The sequence below is a fragment of the Emydura macquarii genome, unplaced genomic scaffold, assembly GCF_026122565.2.
Source record: "Emydura macquarii macquarii isolate MOO-44397 ecotype Brisbane River unplaced genomic scaffold, CSIRO-AGI_Emac_v2 contig_295, whole genome shotgun sequence".
NCBI classification, from domain to species: Eukaryota; Metazoa; Chordata; order Testudines; family Chelidae; genus Emydura; species Emydura macquarii.
The window spans coordinates 10,859,069-10,879,553 of record NW_027130432.1 but is presented as its reverse complement, the minus strand read 5'-3'; the positions used below and the strand labels follow the sequence as shown (position 1 = coordinate 10,879,553).

General features: G+C 42.9%; 1 protein-coding gene across 2 annotated transcripts in view; it reads right to left on the bottom strand.

Annotated features, from left to right (window-relative positions):
- The window catches only part of GNAO1 (G protein subunit alpha o1), a 268,026-nt gene that overhangs the window by 34,691 nt on the left and 212,850 nt on the right, over positions 1-20,485 (bottom strand). The window contains exons 5-8 of one of the 2 annotated variants that reach the window (XM_067551989.1): positions 19,386-19,514; positions 17,701-17,830; positions 8,692-8,845; positions 2,154-4,667 (exon numbers count right to left, since the gene is read on the bottom strand). In XM_067551989.1, the coding sequence (XP_067408090.1) occupies positions 4,480-4,667; positions 8,692-8,845; positions 17,701-17,830; positions 19,386-19,514 (601 nt within the window). In that variant the 3' untranslated portion in view covers positions 2,154-4,479. Of the gene's footprint in view, positions 1-2,153; positions 4,668-8,691; positions 8,846-17,700; positions 17,831-19,385; positions 19,515-20,485 lie in introns of those variants that run through there. The other variant, XM_067551993.1, reaches the window with a different exon arrangement.

Sequence of the window (20,485 nt, the reverse complement as noted above, 5' to 3'; positions counted from 1 at the left end):
CACATTGCCCGCCAGCTGAGCCAGGCCCAAACCTGCACCCACTTGCTTACATTTACTGTTCTGACTAGTTCCATTGATTTCAAAGGAATTACCTTAGGCCCTGATCCCATAAAGACTCTCACAAGTACTTAACTTCACTCCATGATTCCTGTGTCTGAGGGTTAAAGGCTGGAGCAGGAATACTAAACACGCTGGCTGATTCTTCATGAATGCTATCGCCTGGGGAGTTATTTTAAGGTTCAGGCTGCACTTTGATATTCCACTACTGGGAGAAAGAAGGCTATTCCTCCTCAGCAGTGAAGAGCAAGGGACAATACTACACTAGAACCACTCCTGTTGTTATTGCAGACCCCTGCCCTGCAGTCAGTGACGCTTGAATATGAAATGAGAGATATTATTTAATAATTTAGCACTATTTGATTATCATTTATACAGACCTATACTAGTGTAGGCGTTAATATAATTGTACAAGGGTAACCACTACCTTGCTTTGATAAAAAGGTGATGTTCTGTTAATTTCTTACAGCTGGAGGACATTATTGGGTTCAACTACTGGTACAGTATGAGTCACACAAATATCCTATACGCACGTTTTTGGTCATATGGAAGAACTAAATTTTCCCAGATTGTGAGTTTTCTCCAGTCACCCCACCAGTATCACTCTTCTCCTCATCCCCGCTTTCCTGCCCCATCCTGCCAACTCAACCAGAGCCTTCTCCTTTCTCCTGACCATACGCTTCCAGCTCTCCAGCCTGCTCCCATGCAGCTGTCTCCGTCCCTGCCCCCATTCTTGTTTCTGTCACTGATCCCCATCCCCTGAACCCAAACAGGCCTCTACTTTCAATGCGGTGTGGGTCAGTCAGGTCTGGCATTATCTTTTCTGGGGACAGGCTGTATGAAAATCCAGATCTTATCTGTGCCAGAGATACTCCAGAGCGCCCCAGGGAAATCTCGGCCTGCACGAGATCAGCGTACATGCTGGGCCCCACAGAAAGAACGTGAGACCTGCCGAGACTCTTTGCAGTCATATGTGTCTCTCTGCTGTGGCAGTTATATAGCACTAATCATTGTAGTGTGTAGTTGTAAGAATACTAAATTCTGACTGTCTCCAAAGATAGGGTGTATTTGGGTCCGGTAGAGAACCCAGCATTTAGAGCTTATAAAATAGCATAGGTTTGATCTGGTTCTTGCTATTTAAGGAAGTAGTTTAGCATTCTGGAGTTAGTACAAATGGAGAGGAGAAAGATCATTTAAAAAATCATGATGAATATTTTGATAGTGTCCTGTTCAGCCATTCATCAGCCATCTCTGTATGAAAACCGGTGTGATCTCTCTAGACCATAACCCAAGCCAGAGACTTCATGGTAGGGGTCACACAGACCAGGATCGTGGGCAGGCCAATGGGTACACATGCGAAATATAGTAAAGTGTTAAGGGTAAGCAAGGTCCTCCCTGCCCTCTCCTGGGAGCCAGTGTGGCTGGTCTAGATGCCCTCCTCGCACAGCCACCACTGGGGCCTTCACAAGGCCTTCTGGAGCAGAGCTTGAAACCCTCCCTCCTCCCCCTAGAGGCCTCGTCCATAGCAGCAGGAGCACACCAGAGCTCTCGCTTCTCCTCAAGCCACGGCCGTCACCTTAGCTGCATGTCAGCAGATGCCCCAGAACTACAGCCTCCCAATAATCTCAACAAGCTGCTGGCGTACCACCACCACCCACTTGTTTCCCCCTCAGTGCCCCCAGTCTTTGTTCTCCTGAACATCACCAGTACCCTTCCCTCTCCTGCCACTCCTGCAAGCCTGCCTCCTCCGCTCCCTTCACCCTCGCCTCCCTGCCTCTCCTGCTCTCACTTTCCCTTCCTTCCCCATCACACTGATCACAGCAACTCCCTAGCCCCACTGCCCTAAGAAAACTGCATGAGTATATAAACAACCCATATCATCAGCTATAGAGTTACAAATTGCAATGAAAGGGAATCTTTAACAATGGCTGCACGCGCCTGTGCATGTCTGTGTATATAGGTGTGTGACATGAGCCCCACCCAGAATCCCAGATCTGAGCACTGCTGATCTGTGGACAATTTGGATCCATATCCAAATTTTGTGGCTACTAGCCATTATTTCTACAATGGATCAAGCTCATGCCTTGGATCTGAACACCCCTGCATCCAACACTAGCTCCTTTGGCCCATCACCAATTTCAGTCCTGACAGCGACCAGCAGCTCCAGCTTTCTAGTATCACATCGGCCTTTGCTGTCCCACCCCATTGGGTGTGAATATTTGATTCCCTGACCCCTTTAAACTGAAAGAACCAATCAAAGTGAGGTGGCCGCTGGCCAACTGGGAAAAGCAAATAATTTTTTTAATTCAAGGCCCATCATTAAGGAAAACTGTAAGATGCGCCACATAATCTAGTATTGCTTTTCATGGGGACATTGGTAAGCAACAGCACAAATGAATGGCATGTTTCTGGTACTGCTGAAGAACCTACGTTTACAGGTATTTAGGTACCTAAAGATGCAGATTGGTGCCTAGTGTGATTTTCAAAAGCGTGTTTGTGCCTAACTCCCAACTAGGAGACTATTAGCCTTGTTAGGCACATAAAGACCTTTAAAAACCAGGCCCTAAGTTACTTTTGAAAATGGGACAGGCCCCTAAGTCACTTAGGTGCTTTTGAAAATTTTGCTGGAAATCTCCACCACAGATACAGGTGACTCTTTGCTGTTAAATACAAAGGGAAAGTTCCGCGTATGTGTGTGAGAGCATAAGCAGGTCAGCCCTGATTTTCTGAACATTTAATATCTAAATTTGTGTTCTCCATAGTTGGTATCTAGTCCTGAGTTCAAAGTTCTATAGAAGTCTGAAATACGCTTTTATGAAACTTGGGACTTTATACAGATTTTGGGGGCCCCCTGAGACCTTTATAAAATCTGGGTTCACTTCATTGTGTGTAGGCGCACACACACATACGCTCTATGTACATGCACAAAGCAGGCGGATCCCCATATACACACACACACGCTCATGCCTCACCTTACAAAACCTGGTGTTTCCAAAGAGACTAAATTATGGCACCCCGCTATGGGGCCCAGACACGGGAAGCTTATTTCTGATTGTGTGCCAGAGTCTCTGGTCTGCTCGGTCCACTTTGTACTGCTCACATAGGGCAAAGTGGACAGATTCCATCTGGAAATGTCCCTTTGAGAAAGGAAACATCCTGGCAGAGTTGGCTCCTTGGCCAGCCACCTTCCCCTGCATAGGAGAGGGCAGAGGGCACAACTTCTCCATGCTAATCTTCTCCTGGCCTAAAACCCCTTCGGACCCTTAGGCCAATGGCATAAATTACAGCAACTCCTCAGATGCTCCAGCTAAGGCTGGTGTTTGTAGTGTGGAGTCATAACTAATTCCTAAAGACCCTTGCATTTAACAGAGCTTGGATGCAGGGGAGCATTGATCCCAACGTCTCTTGGTGACCACTGAGGGACCTGATTTAGAGTGCCCCTTGATGCCTGCCAGTCCAACACATACTCTCTCCCTTCTGAGGAATGACTCCATCCACATTCGTATGCGTTTAGTTATACTAGGAAATGTACATTACTCAAAACTTCAGGCAAGACAACTCTTGCCACTAATGTCTGATTACATGAGTGTTGTCAACACAAATGTCCAGAAACTACCCACTTTGACAGTTCAGTAGCTCCAGGTTGTCAAATAAAGAGAATAAGGATAGTCTTAGAATAACAAATGGATTATTGACAATGCTAGAGAAACATCATTAACATTAATTTTGAAAGCTTGAGGTAAAACTGTTATTGGTAACGAATACCTTTAGACAATGCTTAGTAGCTTCTGTTATAGTGTCTTTCTTAGTAAAAGACACCAGCAAACCTCAGTCTGTCTGTTTTAGTCATTCAAATATTTGCCCCCCTGCCCTGCGCAAAATTCCAAAACTCAACCAAAGTCTTGTCGATGTGGTCTACCCTGACCGTTTCAACTTTGGGATAGAAATTGGAGCCAGAATGTGTCTCCAAAGTGAGTACTATGCATCTGGAGCTTCCAAAAAGAATAAAAAGAAACATAATAATGAGAATTAAAAATATCCCTTGACTCCAAACTGCTATTTTGATGTCAAATATTTTTAAGGTTTTGAAAAATCAATTTTTGTTTTTTAAACAGGCCTTTTTTGGTCATTGAAATACATTTTTAGGGGCTCTATTAGTCCCCACTGCAGTATCATGAACACTGGCTGCCAATTCTAAAATTGAATGATGGTGAGATATAGAGGAGATTAAAGGAAAGGGGTGGGGAGAACATCTAGGGGAAAGCAGAATTTTCTGCAAAGGTTTTTGGGGGCAGAAGGGGGGATTCATATAATTTCTTCTTCATCTTCATCTTTTGGGGGGGAAAAAAAAAGAAACCTTTCAACCTGAATGGGAGAGCATTTCCTGGCGTGTTTGGGGAGAGAAGCGAGAGGAAGAGGGGTTTAGTAGAGTCCGCATCCACGCAGGTTGTTGGCGATGATGACATCCGTAACAGCATCAAAAACAAACTGGATGTTGTTGGTGTCAGTGGCACAGGTGATGTGCGTGTAGATCTCCTTGTTGGGGGACTTGTTCTTGCTCTCGTACTGAGATTGGATGTAGGCCACAGCCTCAGTGAAAGTGTTAGGGCCTATGAGAGAAGCCAAGAAGAAAGGAAAACACACATTAAAACAATTCCAAACATAGGGTCCGAATGTGCTTCAATTGAAGGCAATGTGAATTTAGCAGTAATATATCATTATATAAACATAGCTAGTTCTTACTGGGTATCCTAAGCAACAATCTATGGGTCTGATTCTCCTCTCACTTGCCAGAGTGAAGATAATGGAGTTACTCTGTAAAATTAGCATGAGAACAGATGCTCTCCTGATTGTGAAGCCAATTAAATTTTTTTTCTGGATCACTGGTACCTTGCATGATAGTGCACGTAGGTGAAATGGACAGGATAGTGGGCAGTGCAGAGGTTGAGGGCAATAAGTACTGAAGTAATTTTAAAGAGGAAAGCAGAAGGAATTCTATATAATGTTGCCGAAAAGCAGTGATTGCTCAGAAAAGTGCAGGTTATTAGAGCTGGCCAACTATTTCCAAATTTTGATTTTCTGACATTTTAAATCAACAATTGCAATTTCAAAGCCAGGATGAAATGTTTACAAACAATATTAATGAAAAATTCATCCCATTTTTTGACTGGCTGGTCAAAATAATTCAGAATTGATATGTAAAAAATGTCATTAACGTTTCAAATGTTAATGAAAAAATGGATGAATTTTCACCCCAAAATTTCCCATTTTTCAATCAGTTCCAGAAATCATTCATCATCATTGTAGTGACATCTACTTGTGAAAGTACAGCTTAGACTGTGTCAAATAAATCACAAAGATTTATACCTCTTCCCTATCCAAATGTCTATGCCAAAAGCCTATTATTTGCTTCTAAAGATTTTGTTTTAAAATAGCAGCAGGAGTGCAGAAAATAATAAACATTCTTCTTTCATTCTTTTGCTGCTCAGATTCTATGTTAGATAATTATGTTCTATGTATGTACACTTCCACTGGGATGTGAATTTGGATACAATAGCCTTAATTTCTTGTCCTGCCAAAATAAATGTGTTTTTTTTTTATAAAAGGAAAATTTGTCAGTTGATTGCACAAGGATTTAGCCATTGGACTCCCACTGAGGGTAATAGGAGATAAAGCATTGTGACTCATGATAGAATGTGCCCATGTGACTCTGACACAGCTTTACCAAGTGCTGTGGATTAATTGAAAGCATGGGGTAAATTAAGGTGAAAGAAACTGACAGTGCCTTTGAATAGAAAGGCCCCTTTGTGGATGCATTCTTCTAATATTTCTGTGTCAGTCAGCAGAACTACAGGACATTTGGATCTTCATTGTAATAAAAGCATTTTGTGCAACCAACTCTTGATCTTAAAAGCCCCTTGTTTGATTTATAGGCTCATCAATTAATTCTGTTTAGCAGTAGAGAACCCTTGCATTTTAACATTGCTTTTCCACAATGCCAAAAGGCCAGCTTGCAGGTATTTCTTTAGTGGCTTGTTTTCTGTGATATTTGCGAGATGGACTTTTGAGGACACGAGTAAACTTACCCCATCCTCATCTTCACTTTGGCCTGAAAGCCCCAGTTCAGCAAAGCACTGAAGCACGAGCTTAACTTTAAGCATGTGCTTAAATCCCAAAGCATGTGCTTAAAGTTAAGCGTGTATTTAAGTTCATTGCTAAATTGGGGTCTGAGTGAGGAGCCTACCTTCCAGCGAGATGTTAACGTGGTCATGCAGAAGCCATGTCCTGACTCCTATGCCGTCCCTCTCCTGGGGCAAGGGGGGCAGCGGATGGGAAAAAGGAGTATGGCTGAGGCTCCCTTACATCCTGGCAGTTCCCAGAATGGTGCTGGGCAGTGGTGGGTGATGCGTGCAATTTAGAACAGTCTTGAATGTCCTCTAAGTTATGCAGGGGACTGACCTGGTTCCCAGCCAGGCCCAGATACTGGGATGCTACAAAGGGGCTTAAAGCCACATTTGTTTTCCCCCTTCTTATTTATCTGAGGCCTTAGCAGCCACAGATGATGCTCTAGCGGCTAGTATCTAACTCATTACTTGTATTGAGATTCCTTTGGCATGAAAGACTCACTATAAAACTAAGTTCATTCTGTTCTTAATTTACCTACCACTGACGTCTCCACGTAATTAAAAATAGCTGTAAGAATTCCTTAAGAGTGGGGTATTTCTATGGCAACGTAATTAATTTCTACAATATGCCTAAGCATTCATACGGACCTTACAAGTTCATTCAAAATTGCCCCAATGGGCTTTGAGTATAGAAAATCCTTTGTTGGCTGAAATGTTTAGTTAGCGAGCTAACTAGCTTTATCTACTGGTCAGATTCTTTCAAGTATCTCACAACCCCATCCCCAAATAAATATCTGACCCTTCTCTGAGAGAGTAAGCTGCAGAATTTCTCTTGAATACAAAGGGAACAGTTCAGCTCAATATTAATTTAGCATTTGGCACAGCGAAAGAATGATGGATCATCTCTGCCCATTCATAGTGGGAATCAAGTGCCCAGATATGGTTAGTGATTTCTTGGCATGCCCCAGAACTGTGATGCCCTTGGTATACTCGGTTCACAACCCTGTTGACTGACAAAGAGACCTGCTTTTCTGTCTGTCAGCTCAATTCATCTGGATGTTTCCAGCAAGAGTAAATAATTAATTACTGTAAAAGTTAATTGTTATGCCGGCTCAGAATTTTAATGAAGGTTTGTGGAAGGTGGTGCGTTACGGAGTGGCACAGCAGAGCACAACCCCCGACTTTGCAGGAGGAAGTGTTCTGATCATCAACAGGTCAGACGTGAGGCAGGCAGTCAAAAGAGGGGCTTCCTGCATGCTGTTCAGGTAAAGCACCTCGATTCTGCTCTCCAGGGTAATCCAATGTCCAGCTCATCGAATATTAAGCACAGCTGCATCAAAGTGCTTGATATCAGTGTGACAACTGCCATGATGTCTCTTACTGAGACCTCCACAGCTACAGTGACAAGCTGCTACACGCTGAGTTAAAGTGCCCTAGCTCTGTGAGTGGTGGCTGGAACAACTCATATCTTTTGTGGATTGGGTAAGAGAGAGACTGTTACACACTCTACTGCAGCAGAAACCTAGATGCAGTGTTGCCTAGTGGATAGAGCACTGGACTAGCACTGATTCTGCTACTGGCTTGCTGAATGACCTTGGGCAAGTCACTTCAGTGTTCTGTGCCTCAGTTTCCCTATCTGCTAATTGGGGATAACTATACTGACCTCCTTTGTAAAGTGCTCTGAGATTTGTCAAATTTAAGGCCGGAAGGGGCCATCAGAGCATATAGTCTGACCTCCTGCATAACACAAGAATCAACTGATGAAAAGCACTATTAAGAGCCAAATATTGGTATTAATGCCAGGCACATGAAAACTAAGCTGGCTATCTGAATCAGATAAAATGGAGTGGCCTTGTGCTACAGACTCATTGTCTTTATTTGTCCATGGCATGAGTATTCCACACTGTGTGTCTATTAAGCTGTAATTACTTGTTCGTTTTTTGGTTGAGTCCTTTCTGGTGGATGGCAATGCTTATGAGGTGTCATGCTCCCAAGCGGTTATAAGACCTTTTGTTCACAAACAGCCCAGGTTCTTTAAACCTCTGCCAAACTGCCCAACCAATGAGCCTCAAGTAGAGGCACAGTTTCCAGAGGTGGGAACATAGTACCATCTCCATGCTCATTCAGGCCTTGGCTTTCCTGCTGAAATGGCCAATAAGGGATCAGCTAGTGGCAAATGTGGCCATTTTAATGATAGTGGTGATTTGTCCCCTACGAACTTGGCTTAAACCATCAACACATTTCACATGGGCCATTGAACAGCTGTCAGACAGTGGAAGTTGTTGGGAGCTGATTCTGCAGCCTTTATTCAAAGAAAACTTCCACTGAAGTCACTGGGAGTTTTGTTGAAGGGTTGCAGGATTGGAATCTTATCATCATTGCCTGAGAGGTACCTTAAAACAACAACCTAGAGTTGAAAGACTGACTCTCCCATTACCCTGAGCCGTCCATGTCTTTACTGGGCACTGTAGTGCACATTGTTTAAAAAGGAACCCTAGTTTCTCATTACCTGTGTACTCAGGAAAGCAGATTGTCAATGGAGATTTCTTAATTTTCTCCTCAAATATGTCCTTCTTGTTTAGAAAGAGGATGATGGATGTGTCTGTGAACCATTTGTTGTTACAGATGCTGTCAAACAGCTTCAATGATTCATGCATGCGGTTCTGCAATATAAAGGAGAGAGCACATCAGGCTAAAGACAACGACCACGGGGTATTCAACATGTAGGGAAATCTAAAATATCTAAACTGAGGAGGAAAAAAAATACAAACTACAGTGTATGTAATTTATGTATACATACAGGTGAACATATATATACACAGATGCAATCCCTATGATATTTGACATACAATTAGTAACATAAGGGCATGTCACTACATAAAGCTGTCTATTTTGTACAGTGAATAGTTTACAGGATATCAGTTCATATAAATTATCATGCACCATGCATGTACGGACAAGCTACTTTTGCCCTTTGGTCAGATCTATGTGTAGGTGCAGGTCATGCAGATTTTCTAAAATGTTCTCGTTAAAAAATGTTCACTTAATTTTTGTGTGTGTATGGCACACAGTTGGTTGGATACATTAACCAAGGACTGGTGAGATCCTTGAATTAATCCAGAGTTGGAAGCAGACAGCAAGGTGACATCTTCTTGTTAATGACCTTGCCGTGACCTTTGCCTTGTTTTGTTATTTTGTTTAGTGGGTTTGCTTTTTTTTAGGGTGGGTTTCTTTGGAAGATGGCTCAACAAAAAGAGTCTAGCAAATAAAAAAAGGCAAGAAAATAAGAAAAAAAAAGGAAAAAAAAAAAAAAAAACTATAACAGAAGATACCTAAGAGCAACCAAACTACAAGTCAGCAGATTGATGTTAACACGTTGATGTTAGCTCATGCTTCACGGAAGAACATTAGCTTGTTTGCCAATAAAGGAACTACGCGTTCAAATACACACAAAGGGGGAAGGCAGCTTTTTAGTTCTAGGTCATGCAACGACAAAAAGATACAGAAACAGATAAAAACAAACAAAAAACTAAACATATTGGTTAGGAAGTTGCCAGGTCCGCCACGTGGTCTATAGTGGTGGAAGGAGCTCACGGCAAAGTCAACCAGTAGTGTCATGTTTCCCTGCTGCTTTCAACTCTTAACTCATTTTTCTCGGTTCAAGAGAAGCTTCATACCTGCCAAATTTGGTGGGTCTCTCAAAATCTCATTTTTTGGCCTTTGTTTGGTTAGATAAGGTCAGACGGCCGAGGAAAAGTTGTGAAGGTGCTGAGGCTTGGTGATGTTTGGAGCGAGAGGCCGAAGCCGGAGTGCGCACGCCGGTTGCGTGGCCATCTCCCAACCAGGAACGGGATAGCAGAGAGAGCAGGCATAATGAGGACGAAGCACACCCAAAGAGTCATGGGATTATCAAAGGCAAATTACTTTAAAGACCAGACCGCTTGCTTGTTTTTGTCATGGGCAACACCTCAGAGAGTGCACCCCAGTTCCACCAACACTCCTACAAGACTAGCAGCTGTTACAACGAACACAGGAAATAGGCTAGATACAAAAGTGATACATAATCCTCCCTTCCGCGATGGGTGTGGTACAGCCCATCCGTATTTAGACACGCAGAACAACTTGTACAGCCCACGTACAGTGGGCCCCAGTCAGTGGCCACTGCTTGTCGGTATCTCCTGCTGAGTCACATGCATAAAGTTGTTGTATTATTGAGCCCAGTGTTTTATTTATTAGCACTGTCCTTTTTATCGATATACTTGAATAATCACGGAATATTTTATTTAGCTACAAATGATTCCATTGACAAGGGAAATATTTGAACCTGTGAACAGATATAGCATGAAATGAAGTACTAGCACTGCAACATTACTGTTTTACTTATACCATGTATCTTTGATTAGAAGCTGTGGCTTCAGTTAAATTGGATCTCTTTCCCCACCAGCTTGTATGGTAATGACGCGTGGTGAAGACATGGCTACCGACATAATCATTAATTTATCTATTGGACTCCATTGTTTTTCCTGGATCCTTGAAGATGCTAGAAAGAAGGAACCTTGCAGTTTAATGGTGCAGCTTTATAAAAATGCAAGAAAACAGTCAACACCCTTTTGATCACCGGTAAATGAGTTAAGGCAATCATGTAGTAGGTTTGCTTGCATATAATTCAACATAGCACATTTCTTAGCTGGATGGCCCCCCATTAGCTTTTCATTTTCTTTTTCTTTTTTTTTAAATGTCACCTGAGAGTACTGCCCTGTTCAGGTGCTAATACTTCTCTTTTTTTTACTGTGTGATATATAAGACTCAGAGCACTGCTTCCCTTTGCCAGAGATGGAATCAAATCATAAGCCCATAACAACCTGAAAAGACTTTCTTCAGATTATTCTTGGCTTTCCAAGACCCTTTGTGAGGGGGAAAGAAGAGGACGGAGGGTGGAAAGGGGCAGGAACACAAATACATGTAGTCATTTTTAACCAGAGTGCTTCCCAGAACATTATCTGTGCCATACTCTACTATTCTTAATTGTTAAAACAAGATGGATAAACAGCAAGGTATAAACACGGCTTCTGAGATTAAATGAAGAACAATCTTTGTTCTTCTACAATCAGAGATGATACATTTTGGACTGTTATAGTACTTACCCACTTCTGTTCACCATATCATAATTAAAGAACAATCAGAACACATTAAAACAGCAGTGTTTATACAGTACTGCGGTCAACGCACATCAGGTAATATATGATAAACACAGAAGGCTTGGTTTATAAACAGAGCAGAGGCCTGCTCATCGTATGGACCTTTTAGCTAGTGCTTTCACATTCCCACTGCAGCCAGAGTGTTTAAAAATCCCATGAGGATTTTTTTTCCCTTTAAATTTTCATCAAAATCTGCAGGGAAATGACAAACTTTCCTTGATTGATAGTCATTTATGTCATTCAGCCTTCATCATTACATACACACAGCAAAAACAATTCAATGGTAAAATCCAATAGAAAACAGTACTTACAATAAACCTTCCTTTATTCCCTACAAATTCCAGTGCCAGGATTTGACATTTCTCATTGAGTCCTTAGGGTGAATGAAGCTAGTCTATTGTTTCATCTGGGTTTGGGACATCCTTCTCCTGACACTGTCTAAGATCTGTTTTCTGGCTTTGCCTGTTGGTTGGCTGAATATTGCCACTATTTTGAGACAGTGGCTGAAAGGGAGAGTTCCGCAGTGCTTCTCTTTTAATGATTGGGACAAACCCAATCATTCAGGTTCATTCTCATAGAAGTTAAGGGCTGGGGAACCATGACATTTCCCACTCTATGACTCTCCCTAACATTTCCACCTCTTTTACCACATTGTATCTAGCTCTGGATGCATTTGCTTTGTCATTTTGGTGGAGGAAGAAGGAAAGAAAATCTTTTAGCATCTCTCACCTTATTTCCTGCCAGCAGTTCTCAAATGCAGCAATTAACATTTCTTATTTTGTGCTCTGGTGGCAAAGAAGAGACGATTGCTTCTCTGAGCTTGCTACTGTCCTGATCAGCACTATTGTGCATCAGAACAAAAACTGTACTTCTCTTCTGCTCCCCAGTGTATAGCTTCTAGTTACATGTTCTACAGATGCCAAGGATCCTTGAACTTGCTCTGTGCTTCTCAGCAAATGGATGACTGGTGCAATTTAATTTCCATTGCACATTTATAGCTAGGAGAGCACATTGACCATATCACTCAGTGAGAGCCAGCTTCTAAAGGTCCAACACTAAAGCATACTTAAGGTCAATAGCACCAGGCTGTAAGTGTGCTACACATTCAGTAACTAGGACACCAACAGTATCTTCATATGCCAACTAGTAGCTACATAGGAACGAAACAATAGTTTAATTCCAGAAGCAGCAACGTGTATCACGCGCATCTGCCTTTTCCCCCTCTCATGTACAAGGAAGAACTGAAGATGATATTATAAGTTCATATGGTAGATCCCATGCCATGTCTTAAAACTTGTCAGATAGAGCAATAAAAATCCCCACCTGCTTACAGTCCATACCAGTGCTGTATACAAATGTTGCTAGTGGGTTTTCCTGTTACCTGGGAGATGCAGATTTGCATATGGCCTTGGAGTTTTTTCATATCATTGTCTTGTGAAGACTAAAAAAGCCATTGAACTACTGCACTGAGAGCTTGACTGTGCAAGGATATCCACTAAGCAACTGAGTATTGCCCCCGTTTTATTATTTATTTAGTATTGTGGTAGCACCTAGCAATGCTAGTCATGGAGTAAACTGAGCTGTGTGAGATCCATTTCACCATTTGGAGAAAAGCTTTTCTGAACCGTGTATGGGTGGATTTAGGGGAACGTTTGGCATGACATTTAATTTGGCTTTGCCATCTCTACGTACAGAATATGTATGAAACAAATGGCATTCTAACAACAAGATGGATATCCTTCTGCTCTGGGAGTACACATGCTAAGCACTTTGTACAGTCAAGCCTTAGGTTGGACCATCATATGAGGAAGGTTTTGAATGTGCTGACAGTGCTACAAGACATTGGGAGTAGTGTCTGAATTCAAGCAGTGCAGATTGGCTAGGTATGCAAAGCTTGGATTGGTACTAGAATATAGGTCTAGAAATCTCATGAGAAGAAACTTTCTCATAAGATTATAAGTTCAGGTTAACCTGGATAAGCAGAAAGACTAGCCTTTCTTCTGATATTAATGTATAACTTAGTTTCTTGATGAAAACACAGAACAGGTGCGGCCTCCCTTTATTGAAAATTATGACAGGATTATAAAGCGACGGGCTCAAACACTACAGCAGACGCTAGGTGCTGCCATAACTGAGAATAGCGGCATGTTTTTTAAAACAATGGTCATGATAAGTAGATTAAAAATGATCAAATTTTCTGCACTTCAAACAAGGTTTAACTTTGAGGGGAAGGTTTGGATCAGTTCTTTTTTATTCTGAACTCATTTGCCTGTTCCTGTTTGACAAGGTTCCACAATGAACTCGCTGCATAAGGGTTGGCTCTCCAGTGAACCGGACAGCACAAACTTCCTGGATTCAGTCTACTTCATCTGAATAGGCTGCCTGATAGGATCGACCTGAAACTGGAAGCTACCAGAAATGGCTAGCTCACTGACAGAGATCTCAAGGTGCTGCTGCTTTAAACACCTTGTGGCCTATTTGAGCCCAGTGAGAAAAATCCAAGATCCTTATTAGATTAGAGACTGCTTGTATTTTGTCCATTTAAAGTACAGTTTTATTCAGAAAAGTATAAAACAGCATTGTGAGTTCTTATAATTATTGTCAATGATATGCTCAGGTCACAAGAAAAGCTATTTTTTCCAAGTGCCATCTTTGCAAACTTGTCTTAAGATTTGACACACAAGCTGGGTTCTTTCTTTCTCATGTGTCATCACCAGTAATAAAGATTCTACAGCTTTATTTTATGCTTTTAGTGACACCTGTGCAATTCATAGGCGTGCATACGGGGTGTTCCCAGGCACACCCTAATGCAGGGGTTTCAAACATACGGAACCTTTTGTATCTGGCCCATGAACCTTTTTGGATGTGGCACGCGGCACCATCTCGCTGTGTTTCAAGCTGATGCTGGAGGGTAGAGCTGCCGCCAAAAGAGTGGAGGGCGTGCTATTTCTCGGCGGACGGCAAGACACAGCGAGCTGCTGCCGAAAATGAAGGAGCTGAGAGATTTTGTGGCGGATGGGAACACGCCGTGATCTGCCGCCAAAATATTGTTCCTCACGACATTTCTCGGCGGAGACTAGGATGCGGCGAGAATTCCGCCGACGGGTAATTCAAATGTGGCCCGCAGTGGAATTGAGTTTGACACCCCTGATAAAGATAATGAAAATGCCCTGGGTGCACACCCTAATGAAATGTGCTGCGCATGCCTATGGTGCAATCTCAGTGCCTTCAATGGTTTTGCACAGGTTTAAGTAACTGGAACTTAGTAAGGATTTGTATAGATGATGCACAAGGAAGAACACAATCCAGCCTACTTTCTTAGCTGTGTTGCCCTTGTGCTAACAAGTATGAAGCAGTAAAAGTTCATTTTTGTCAATAAAGGCAGGACTGATGCACACAGGGGCTAAATCAGTTGATGTAGGAGATTCCACTTACACAGTTTTAAAGCAGAATCATACTTTAAGGAAGAAGATTGTGGTGACTAAAGATTGTGGTGAAACTGACTGAGGTCCAACTGTCGGTGGATGCTGCGTTTTCAACATGCCACTTGCACAGGAGATCGGATGGAAGTAGCAGGGCCGACGACACTGATTTTTTATTTTTTATTTCGCTATTTGTGTTTGAACTCAGCAGGAGTTGTTTATTTAGGCTAAACAAGAGCATCATGTGCACTTAAGAGCACTTTATTTGCAGTGTTGTTGTAATTTGTTTGCAGGGTTGCCCAGACCTGAAGAAGAGCTCTGCATAAGCTCAAAAGCCTGTCTCTTTCACCAACAGAAGTTGGTTCAGTAAAAGATATTACCTACCTCACCTTGTCTTTTTAATTTGCACTGAGAACTGTCCATTCAAATGTTAAAATGTGTAAATGATCAGAATCTGTGCCTCTCTTCCTGTCGCTCAGAGTACTGGGGACTGAATTTTGAAATGAAATTTAAATAGAAAAAAAATCCCAGAACTTCACCCCAAATGAATCCAAAACTAATATTCTTAACTGAGAGAGTGTGGTGCATCTGGGGTTACAGAAGCTGCTGTTACTGCCTGCATCAGGGGCTCAGAAAATACAGGCTGAATTAAAGACCTAAGACAACAGCAGTAAGGGATCCCATTGAAAATCATTACTGTATTTCTGTTCTCTGTTAAGAGAGGTCATTGATGTGTCTGCAAGCAGGGATGGTGTGGAGAGCAACAAACACGAAGTAATATTGCCTCACAACACCCCTGTAAATAAATATTATCCCCATTTTAGAGAAGGCAAACCAAGGTTAAGGCCAAAGCACTATAAAGCGGTCACTAATGTCAGGTGCTTCATTTTTTTGGTGCCTAATGAGATACAGCATAGTCCTGATTTACAGAAGTACTGAGCATCCACACCTTTAATTGACATCAATGGGAGCTGGAGGTGCTCGACACCTTTGCACATTAGACCCTAGCTGTTTTTGCTTACTGAGTCCTTCCACCCCTGCCTATGCTCCTCCACATCACGTGACTGGCAGATTTCCCATGCCAGAATGGGCATCACCTTCTCAGTGGGCGAATATCTTTTAAGAGCTATGGAGACATGTGGCTCACAAACACCCACAGACCAGAGGTGCTGTCCCCTATTATTTTAGATCTGTATAGGAGACGAGACTAGTGTTATTACAGAAAATTGACCACAGAGTTGATGGGCAAGATTTTCATAGAGCTCTAAGAGAGTTAAGTGCCCAGTTCCCACTGACTTTCATTTAACTCTTTTAGGCCCTTGAAAATTCCAGCGAATCTCTCTGAGACTGGGTTAGATAATAGGAAGTGGAAAACACATATATAGGAAGGGTTCTTAGTAAATATAGATATTATAAAGAATCTGGTTGATCCTAAATGTTTTCTGGAGGGGTGAGGGTGAGTGAGGTAGGATGATTCGGAATCTCAGTCTGACTCTATAGATCTAGGAGGATGTGGATATGAGAATGTTAATATCAGACTAAATTCTGGTGTCAACGTAACCTAAACTAATGCAATGTAGGATTTCAACAAGCAGGTAACCTCTTCACCAGAGTGCATGAATCTGACCCAGAAGATGTAAAATATCATTGCCCAAAATGTCTCTTCATGAATACCTCATTGCCTGCAAGTTATAAACTTGCTTATCTGTTCTAACTTCTGATCCTTTACGAACAGGAAAGAGGGAATAAAGGTTAGAACCTCATACAGAAACTGGTGACAACAGCAACCCCATTGTGTTACATGAACAAAACCTTTATGAATGCTTGACTTTTGGTTCATCAATGCTGGGCAAGTGCAACTCTGCTTAACAGACAGTACCTGGCTACTCCTATAACTAGTTGCCTCTTCTGTTATTGACATCCCATCTCCCAAATGCACAGGTCTCTTTCTTACTGCATGCCATGTAGCTGGTGAAAAGTGATAGTGACTATTTTCTCACCTTTTATATATGCATACATCTAACACATTCAGAGTAACAGGAGTGCCACACAATCATCAGGCAGCCGGTGGATCCCAATTTCTCTTATTTTCAATTTCCATGCAGTATTTAAGGCCTAGTACAAGGGTCGGCAACCCGCCAGAACCACGCCGCTCCGTGCTCGCCGCCGACACAGTCACCAGAACAGGGCTCCAGACCGGCCATTGACACAGCCGCTGAAACATGGCTGCAGACCTGCCCCTGCCGCTGACACTGCCGCCGGCACAGGGAGAGAGGCAGGGGTGGGGGGAGATTGGGCACGGCCCTTTGTTAAGGTTGCCGACCGCTGGCCTAGTATTACAGTGGGATTCCACACAAAACTCATTCCACCACAGAGTTGAACAATTCCAGTTTCACTCATGAAATGAATTTCTTTTGCATTTAGAAGCAGGTTATCCTGATCGCTTGAATCTGCCCAAATAATCTGTGGTGTCGCTACTACACCTTTATTCTTCTGGACGTTAAAAGTGCTGCTTATTTATTTCCTTAAATTTGTTTTCAAAAGCACCTATTCACCGCTTATCGCTCTACTCCCTGGGTTCAGGATCCTGTTTCTGTCCCAGGGCATTTTGCACTGATCAGCTTGAGAGAAAAGAAAACATTATAACTTAATCAGAGCAAGAGACTGTTACCTGGGTTAACTCCACCCTGGGCAATGGAAGACTTAATTTCCAAAGGTTGGGAGAAGAAAGGATCTCCACATCATTTCGGAGTCAAGGGAAGACGTGGGATTAACAAAAGTCCACTGATTTGTTACAAGCCAATAGCACAGTGTGAGTTGATCCCTGAGCAATGGTAGGCTACGCAATAGGACAGCAATGAGGTGTCGGGGGCCCCCGTCACCTAATAAGGCACTCACCGTGGTCTCATCTTCATGGAGCACCTGATCGTAACCGCTCAGTGCAACACAAAAAATGATCGCTGTGACGTCCTCAAAGCAGTGAATCCATTTCTTACGTTCTGACCTCTGACCTCCCACATCGAACAGCCTGTGCATGAAACAGGGACGTCTCTTCATTTATTCTTTATTGACAAAGGGAAAATGTTAGTAATACCTTTTGTACTTCTAAGCACTCATCCCTGGAGGACTCCTAGCATAGGACGACAGAGTCTGCAGTAACTTGCCCTTCTTCCTTCTCTGAGGCTTGGAACCCCTTGCTCCTCAGGGAGGAGGTCTAGGGCTGCAGTGGTTAGGGGAACCCTGAAAGCATAGCTCCTGAAGATTTTCCAGGGGCTTGGGTGCAATGGGGGATTTGCTGACAGTATATGGGCATGAGGCTTCCATGAGGACAGCTCTTGCTTTCCAGCGAGCCCTAGAAATCCGCATGTATCTTAGGGAATCTGTGGATTTAAGAGGCTGAACTCCAGTCTCTTTCATTAGATATATAAGTGTGTGTGTCTTAGAAACTCTGTCCGCCCTGCACTTGAGAGTAGAATTACTGGCAAACTCCATGAGTGGCAGCGTACGAAGTTTCTAGTTGCCTGCATGTGACTACCCTGTGTAGACAATACATTGCCGAATGTTTTTACATGTATGACCACATGCCATTCCAGACTGGAGCAGAGTCAGCTTACTCTTGGGTCATGTCTTCAATGCAGGCAAGTACCAGATGGTTCAGAGTGAGGTGCAAGGAACCCCATATTGGGCAACTGTAGAACAACCTGCTGATAGGGGAATCTTTTTTCTAAACCAAGGCAAGTAGTGCCTTGGCGCCTACCCCATGCAAGTAATGAAAGGATTAATGTGGGCTGGAGAGGCCTAGTTATTGATGAAACACAGCTGGGGAAGGGCTATAAACAGAGGAAGTTTGGCACAGAAGGGGACTGCAGGGAGAGAGGCAGGAGCTCTGCAGTCACTGTCCTGGGAATAGGGTGTGAAGACAGCTTGAGGGAACAGGAAGGCTCTTGCAGGGTGAGGAGAACCCAGGACAAAGCTTGGCAAGAAGAAGCCCAGGCAGGTGGCAGCAAGGAATCTGTTGGAGTGACTGCCTGTCCTAAGTTCCTGGACTGGAACCCAGTGTAGTGGGTAGCACTGGATTCCCCTTCTAGCCTCTGGGAAGAGGATATGGACTACAGAAAGTCCTAAAAGAAAGATGTATGGACCAAAATTGAGGGCAGCAGACTGGATGGGGGGACCAGACATTTTTGGTTGGACTTTCTGTTACTCTGGAAAGGTGGGGACTGAAGTGTGACCTGGCCAGAGGGCTGAGACACAAGAAGGGACCGCCCTCCCTCATCCCACACCACCACATGGCTGGAGCAGCTGTCTGAAGGGGGTGCTAGAGAGGAGAGAGCTGCCTTGCCATGCCTAGCCATGAGTGAGTGTATTCTTCCTCAGTTACAAACTATTTTACATACCATACACTAGTACGTACAGCCCCACAGAAATGCAGCCACCTCTGGGGTGGAGGACAGCAGCTAGTCAGACAACTAGCGTACAGCATACTGTAGGAGAACTTTTGGCTAAGGTAGTATGGTTGCAGTCACACAATGTTGATGTTTACACTGCCTGAAAATACAACTATGGATTCACATCAGACTTACCTGAAGTGGAGATTTTTGAATGTGAAATGGGTTTCTACAATGCCGGTTGTCTTGACCCTGGTTCGAAGGATATCCTGCTCTGTTGGCTGGTAGTCTGCAGCTCCGATTCGATCTAAGCTGTCTAGGTAGCTATAAAAGGGGGGAAAAAAACAACCCACAGAAGAGTAAGAAACACATTAATTGTGGTCAATCTCATTTTTCAGTGCTGTTTGTAGTTTGGTTAAGAAAAAAATTCTCTCTCAAAAAACCCCCACACCCACTGGCTCAAGTTCTAGACCTCACACAATTGGTAGCAGGAAATTAAATGATTATGTTCTGCTTGATAGGATTCTTGCTACAGGGATTCCAATCTGTGAAATACGCATTTCTGTTATTTTCTATTTGTACTGCAGTAGCATCAAGTGATGATCTGGACCTCATTGTGCTTGGCACTTTACACACACGTAACAAAAAGATGTCCTGAAGAGCTTCCGAATATCTCTTTCTAAAACCCCAGAGCATTTTCAAACCATGGCCTAGTGTGCTATAGTACAACTATCATACATTGTAGTGTTTTGGTCCATTACTGTTGTATTTTCTTGTAATACAATTGAAAAAAGAAACAGAAAATGAGTAAGCTCTTTGCAAGTGTCCTCTTCTGTATCTCTACAGCACCTAGCTCATTGTAGATGCTCCTGTAATATAAGTAATAATATAATGATAGGTAAAAGTGGGAAAAGAAAAGCACATAGAGCATATAAAGGAGTATAAGACTTAGACCAAGGAATTAAATGTCAGATTTTCAAATGTGGGTACCAAAAGACCTTTTATTTAGGTGCTTAACTTCAACACCCAAGTTTGAAAATTCTGTCTCACGTCACTTCTGGTGGCTTCATTTTACGTGGCATGTGTATAAATACTATTCACTAAGCGCTCAGTCCTGCTGGGGACTGAGCACTCTGGTCCAATCCAGCAAAGCAGTTAAGCACATGCATAACACCTGAGTAATCCATTGAAAGTCAATGAAGCTACTCACGGGCTTCAGATGGGACACAAGTTTAAGTGCTTTGCTGGATTGGGACAGAGCCCTCAGCATGTTTGCAGGACTCAACCTTACCTTT